This window comes from Pteropus medius, unplaced genomic scaffold (assembly GCF_902729225.1).
Source record: "Pteropus medius unplaced genomic scaffold, Ma_sr-lr_union100, whole genome shotgun sequence".
Classification (NCBI taxonomy): Eukaryota; Metazoa; Chordata; class Mammalia; order Chiroptera; family Pteropodidae; genus Pteropus; species Pteropus medius.
Window position 1 is genome coordinate 523,687 of NW_024355327.1, and position 7,659 is coordinate 531,345.

The 7,659-nt window shown below is 37.8% G+C and overlaps 1 protein-coding gene across 2 annotated transcripts; it reads right to left on the minus strand.

Moving 5' to 3' along the window:
- Positions 1–360: 360 nt before the first annotated feature.
- GPX5 (glutathione peroxidase 5) lies at positions 361–7,382 on the minus strand. 2 transcript variants are annotated; one of them, XM_039858533.1, is made up of 5 exons: positions 7,296–7,382; positions 5,090–5,243; positions 2,220–2,337; positions 1,653–1,752; positions 361–567 (listed from the first exon to the last, which is right to left on the minus strand). In XM_039858533.1, exons 1-5 carry the CDS (start codon positions 7,380–7,382, stop codon positions 361–363), a joined length of 666 nt encoding a protein of 221 aa, XP_039714467.1. The 2 variants fall into 2 exon arrangements, with proteins under 2 accessions (XP_039714467.1, XP_039714468.1); XM_039858534.1 differs by lacking the exons at positions 361–567; positions 2,220–2,337 and having other exon boundaries at positions 1,691–1,752.
- Positions 7,383–7,659: the final 277 nt, after the last annotated feature.

The window sequence follows — 7,659 nt, forward strand, 5'->3', positions numbered from 1 at the left end:
CAGAGAGAGAGGGGGTCAGAATGTCTAAGAACGTTCTTCTTTTGGATATTGTGACAGACTGAACCTTTCTCATGGAAGGATGATTTTCCTTTGATGGATATGAATTATCCAGTTTGCGACAGAGGTCTGAAAATTTAGGGCTTTCATTCTTTTGTTCTTCATGCACATACTCATGCAAGGAGAAAGAACAGTAGCATTTCAAACATAAATCTACTTAGTAGAGAGTGTGAACTTGAGCAGTACAGAGGCAATTTAGTAAAGAGGAGACCATTCAGAAAGAGAGTGTAGTGAAAAGATGGATATTTTGAAAAGATCTTCAGGTGAAAAGCAGGATGGCTCTTGCCTCCCACCTTGGCCTTTCTATTTAGTTTTGAATTGCTTCAGGTACTCCAGGATATCTGACTTAACTGTACTGACTGGAGCCCAATGGGACCAGCGCATGACAGGGACTCCATCAGGCCCCACCAGGAACTTTTCAAAATTCCAGCGAACATCATGGACCTTTACAGGCTCCCAGGAGATATGTTTGAAAGAGCCCAAAAGCTCAGAGGGGTGAGGACAGGAATGCTGAAGCAGAGAGATGGAAGAAAAACAACAACATCATTTCTGCTCCTGGATGATACAGGCAATTTTCACCCACAGGTGATCCACTCCCCCTTTCGGAGCTAGATATTTTAATTTCGTGTGACTCTTAATAAATTCTGTGAATTACCACCATGCCCAGTTCCAAGAATGTTGTAGATGTTATAGCAAGTGTGTTCTCTCTTTATGTTTTTTCTCATGACCCCATCACAAAATCATGTTGCTATGGGCAAGACATATCACCTGTTTAGCTTTTGGGTTCCTTTTCTGCTAATAGCTTGGATTAGAATGTGATTTCCCAGGTCTTGGGGCTCTGTGGGCCAGTAGAATTTCAAAAATATCTTTTGGGTCCAAAATAGAGTCACCAGCATTTTGTTTTGTCAAATAAATTAAAAAAAACAATTACTTCATTATTTTATTTAATAAAAAAGGTTATTTTAAGGATAAATTGCATATAGGTCATAATCTTAGAATAAAGGGCAGCCTTGTAAGTCGTTTGAGTTTTTAAAACTTCTTATACTGTTCTTTTTTTTTTTTTTCAGTTTACTGAGAATTTATAAAAATCTCTCCCTGGGCCAGCCTTGGCTTGCAGCCAAGGAACAATGAACTCTGGTACCCCTCAGGGATCCTTCAGCTCTTGCATTTTCTATATCTAAAAGTTGTTTTTTTCCTAAAAGGCACTTACTAAATACTTGTTGATTTCTATGTCTTCCTCTCTAGAACAGGTTCATTAAGGGGTAGGGACTGAGTCTTATTCATCTTTATATCCTCAGTATTTAGCAAACTGCCTTATTGATAGCAGGTGCTCAGTAAATGTACCTTGAACAAATGAATGAATGTCGATGAGCAAAAGAGTCCCAGTAAAAGTGTCATTTTACACAATTATCTCCACCATGGAAAGCAAGAGCCCCATAGATACTAACAGATTAAACCCCAGTCCCTCTGCTAATCTGGAGATCTCCTTCAAAGTCCAATTCTACCTCCATGCATGTGCCCTTAGGTCCATTTCTACCACATCAACTCTATGCTAGAAATATTAGGGAAGAGGCTTATGTCAGTAAATCACTCACCTTCAAAAAGGTGAAGACTTTCTGTTCTTTTTCACCATTCACATCCCCTTTCTCAAAAAGCTGGAAATTAGGTATATATCCTCCCCCTGGACGGACATACCTGTAATGAGTCATAATATTCCCAGGAAGCTCCAGAATCTAAGAAAGTTATAAGGAGCACCAGAATTTGAGATTATGGGAAAGGGAAGAAAGAGGTGGAAATGTAATAGACAGGGCTGGGAAGTTAAAACAAGGCTTTTCTTTCTTTTTTCTTTTTTTTACTTTGGACTCCCTGATTCACTTAATATTTCTCTGTTCTATAACCTGTCCCTGTCCCTTACACTGTTTCTGTACCAGCTATTTCTGTGCTCTTGCTCCTCCACAGTTTATCCAGGTCTCACTACCCAGGGATGGAGAGAGCCTCTGGACACAACTGGACTCACATCAGGTAGGCCAAAGTTAAAATGAATTTGCGGATGTCACTGAGCCTATTAATTCAGCAGTCCTCTAGTAAGTCTCTGTAAGGCACTCTGGAGACTGAAGAAAGATAGACAGAGGCCTTTTACAGAGTTTTAAGCAGGCACTTACTTCAGCCCTGGAAGGATCTCCAAGTTTTCTCCCGGTTCTTGCTTTCCAAATTGGTTGCAGGGAAACCCCAACACGATTAGGCCAAATGGCTTCAGCTCCTCTTGAAGTGTGCTCAGTTCTGTGGTAGAGAAGGGACAATATGGCAGTCTGGCTAGAGACTTTGCCTTGTGTAGAGAAAGATCTCATTTTACAGAGAAGGAAACAGAGGCCCAGGGAAGGAAAAAATACCTTTAGATTAGAAAGACTGTTAGTTCAAGGCTAAAGTTAGATACCGAATCTCTAAACACATGTTCAAAGTCCTTTATTAAAGTACAGTATTTACCAAATTGCAACACATCAGAATAAGCTGTAGGCTCTTCTTTAAAATTAGGGATGACTAGGACCCATTTGAGAGAATTCTGATTCCATTCCTCTGAGATTGCTCCGAGTCTCTTTATTACTCAAAAGCACACCAGGTCACTATTGGTGAGAATGTAAAATGGTGCAACTGCTATGGGAAATTAGATGGAGTTCCCCACAAAATTAAAAGTGGAACTATCAGAGATCTCATTTTGGGGTATATATGCAAATAATTGAAAACAAGTTTGTACAACCATGTTCATAGCACTAGTCATAATAGTAAAGAGGTGAAAAACTAATGTCCATTGATATAAATGAATAAATGAAATATGGTATATACATACAATGGAATATTATTCAGCCTTAAAAAGAAAATTCTGTCACATGCAGCAATGTGGATGAACCTTGAAGATATTTGCTAAGTAAAATAAACTAGTTATAAAAAGACAAATAATGCATGATTCCACTTTACATGAGTTATATAAAGTAGTTAAATTTATAAAAACAGAAATAGAATGGTCGTTTCTAGGACCTGAGTGGAAGAGGGGATAAGGGGAGTTATTTAATGGGCAGAGTTTCTATTTTGCAAGAAGAAAAAGTTCCAGAGATTTGTTTTTCAGCAATGTGAATGTTCTTAACACTACTGAACAGTACACTTAAAAACAGTTAAGATGATAAATTTGTTACGTCTTTCTTTACTACAATTAAAAAAATGTTCACCAGGTAATTTTTAAACAAAGCCAGGTTTAAACATCACTGTTAATCAGTTTGCCTTCTCTGGTTGGTTAATTAGTAGATTGAAATTTTTTTTAAAGGAAAATACATGGACAATGAGAGTGAGCTACTCTTCTCTGTACAGGCTGGTTCAACCTCAGTAAAGTGTGGGTAAACCTGACAAGGGCAAAGAGAACTAGAGAAATTGCAAGTCTAGCTTTCTAGTGTTCTTCAATAATCTCTAGGATGTTAAACATGCATTCTACCTAAAAATCCTCATTGATATGCCAAAACACAATCTTCCAACCGCCTTCTCCCACTGCCAGGAAGTTTGCCCACCTGTCTGCTCAGACTTTCATAACCATCTTCTTTGTTAACACTTTTGGTGCTAGATGGCTTCGGTCTCCTGACAAATACTAGCCAAACCCACTCAGATTCAGTTCAATGAACTGTATCTCCCCTTAGTGTTGTCGTTATTTTTTTTAATGGAGATTGCTTTCCTGTTTCCACATGGTTCCTCAGTACCTTCCCCTCCATCCTTCTCTCTTGTCTTCAGTCACTATAGATAATCACTTTTTCTAGGAAAGAGACAATAAATCAGGAAGCCTGTCTTCCAGTCCATGAGCAACTATTCCTCAGTTTCCTCATCTGTTATGTACAGAGTGGGAATTGAATAAATCAATTTTTAAAGTTCCTTTAAACTGATAAAATAAATTATGGTCTAAGAGTATACATATTTCAGTCTTTAAAAAAAATGAAGAAATGGCCTGAATTCCAAAGCACTTTACTAATTTTAAAAAGCAAAGTGACAAATAATATTTATAGTGTGTTATCAACTGGGAGAAAAGCAGAAAAAATAATTTATCTGTATATTTTGTAAACATGATAACATTATCTGGAGGGAGAGAAAAGAGGCAGAAAAACTTTCTACTCAAACTTTTTTATACCTTTTGAATTGTGAATCTTTTGAATATATTACCCATTCAAACATAATTAAAAACAAAACAAAAAAACAAAGTTCTTATTAGTTCAAATATAAGATGTGCATTTGTTTCTGTTATAATCCATCCTGTTCATTATTTATGGGCTTTTAAACCACATGGGCTAAAGTATGAGAAAGATAAAATTCTCTGCTGCATAATTCACAGAGAGAGAAAGGAAAAACTACATCTAAAGGAGGTGTTGAAATTAGAGAGGGAGTATTTGCCTGTTATTGTCTTCTCTACCAGCCTTCACTCAGGTAAAATGTAGCTCTGGGTTTAAAATATTTTTCCCTCTTTTCTTTGCCTTTGTAAGTTACCTATAAACTCTCCCCCAAAATTTCAAAAACGTCAGTCCTCTCTCTTGTATTTACCAAGGAGATTTGAATATTCAGAGAGGCTTCTAGTTCTCACATATATATTGATTCTTCTGGAAATGTCAGGAGCAAAGCAGAGACAAAACATAGAGAAGAGATTAGCAAACTTTCTCTGTTAAAATCAGATAGTAAATATTTCAGACTTTACAAGCCAGATGATCTCTGTCGCTATTACTCATACAATCTCTCAACTCTGCCTTCTAGCATAAAATCAACCACAGATAATATGAAAATGAATAGACATGGTTGTTTTCCAATAAATCTTTGTTTACAAAAGCAGATTGGCCAGATTTGGCCTGTGGGCCATAGTTTGCTGAATCCTGACATTGGGGATGAAGTCACTTGATCATGGATATTTATTTTAATACATAATTAAAATTAAAACATAATTCCAGTTATGACTTAGATTATAATGAGCTGAAAAATCTAATCCCCAGGGGATTTGGCTATAAATTCTTACCAGGATATTGAACTGTTAGACCACAATAGGTGGCCACATTGACAAAAAGGACATGCTTGCCCACATACTGCTTGAACGGAATGTGTTCTTTCCCATTAAGAGTGAGGGCGTCATATTCATAGATGGTTCCTTCCACACCTTTGTAGCAATCCATCTGGAAGATTTAAAAATGATAATATTAGTAACAACAATTTCTGACATCTGTTTAATCTTTTGAAGCACTCAAAGAATAATATGTGTATTAATGGAGACCCAGAGAACAAATAAGAGTTGTATAAGATATCAATGACAAGACTGAAAGATCTTGTGACTTGAAAGCCAATGGTTTTTTGAGCAACAAACAGTCAACTCTTTCTATTATCCTGGAAGAGGCTGGATAACAGGAAATGCTTAGATGAATGGAAAAGAGCAGAGATGCATGAGCTGGGATGGGAGGACCTGGAAGTAAGGGGGCCAAAGAGAAAAGCATACTGACTTTCATACTTCTGTGAAAATAAGGCTCCTCTTTAGCTCTGACTTGAAGATACCTGCCTGAATTCTCTCAATGTAGGGAAGGTTTTAAATTGCTTAAGTATTTCACAATGGCCTAGTTACTTCTTTAACTTTCCATAGGTCTTCTGGCTTCTTACTACACTCATTGACATGGTGAAATACAAAGAGCTCCAGCTCTTTGATTTCTGGAATCAAAAGTCTGCTTTATAGTTAAATTCCTTTGTGAATCTGGGCAATTCTCATCCTTGGACCTTAGTTTCCCCATTGGTAAAATGAAGCCATTTATCTAGATTACTCTCAAATCTTTAATAGGCCTCCCAGAAGTGATGCAACACAAAACAAACTTTTTCCAGTCTTATAAGCCCATCAGGTTGTAGCTACCCAGTCCCTACTCTTGGGGAGAAAACGTTTTCTCTATGCAGGCTTTTGGATTTTTCCGTAATACATATACATATACATGCACCAGCAAAACTGAGACTTGTAAAAAAAAAATATATGAAAGTATTCATTTCTGTTTTCATGACACCTGGTTCCAAGCTAAACATTTTTAAGAATTTACCTTTTTTTGGTTTTTGCTACTGCAATGAAAATTAGTGAAAATCATGTAGGGTATGAGGATGTGGGGACTTAGAGGGACTCTGGACTTGAAGACTCCTTTTAGTCCAGCTTACTCAAGATATTCATTGCTGTTCCAAGTTTATTTAAGTCTGTGTGATATGTCTCAAATACCTCCATACCAAGATTTTATTGAGCAAATTCTACAGCTCAGTGTCTCTACACCCAATTAGACATCACTGGGTAACATAAAAATGTATTAATTCTCAGAAATAGTCCTCTAGTCAATTTCAGAGAGTGAGGAAGATCTTACTAGAACTGCCATTTATAGAACACATTGTATGAATAAAAATTATTGCTCACCCACCCATAACATAGATACTGTTACTCACAAATTTATAATGGGGAAGTGGAGGCTAACAGAGGTGAAGTGACTTGTCCAAGGCCAAGAGCGGTAACTTACTACGTGAATGAGGATTCACTTGCCCCTAACCTCATGCTTCTTTTTTGCTCCCAGTCATCTAATTCATTGCTATTCTTCCCTGAACTGCCCTTACCACTGTCATACACATATTTTATCAATTAGGCAACTGAGCCATGAATTAGAAATAGAGCTGAGGCCAGAATCCAACTCTTGATTGCAAATTCAGTTGTTTTAGACCTCCTATTATTTTTTCCATGTATTTTATGTTTCTCTGATGACTCTCTGACTTTATACATCCCTAAAAACTTCTACATTAGATTTTTCCTCCTCTTACTGAGTTTCCTGCTTAGCAGCATGTGAGTTGACTCAACTCAGCCTCTTCTCCAAACCCTGGTCCTCACTCACTCTTATGTCCACCACTCTGTCATGCCTCAGCTCATATGCAGATATTGATGTGGCTGGAGGGACATTCAGGTGACTTCTACCTGGAGAAAGAGGGGATGAAGGATCACAGTAAGGAGACTCTTTTTTCCCTCCCTATATTCAACTCAGGGTATACCCGTTTATAGAATTGAAGAAGATTCAAGAAGAGAAGAAAAGTTTAGGGGAAACCACAAAATGGAAGAAAGCAGAGGTTGGAGTTCTACAAGGACTGGAGAGCGGGATCTTGGGTAGTAGGACAGAAGAATAACTTCACATTTGAAACCTGACCCACTTTCTCTGAAAGTCACTCACCTTCATCTTCTCTGGCTTGGAGTTTGTCTGAACAAAGCCAGCTAGAAGAAGGGGAAAAAGATAAGAGGTCCTTAGCTGTGCAGTCATTACTAGTGTTTGTAGATCATCAGTATGAGATCTGAGTTCCTTATGCACCTCATCAGCCTTTTAACACCCTGGCATGGACTAGCCCAAACCTGCACAGGCCAATAGCAGGGTAGTAAGGATTTCTGGGGTGTGAGTGGGACACAAGGATGTAAAATTCAAACCACATCCTCGCCTACATACACCTCCATGAGCACTCAGTGTTCGCAAGTGCAATGAGGAGCTGGGACTCATAAATTCCAGTAAAATTATGCAAAGTTAATGGCAGGAACTCCATGGT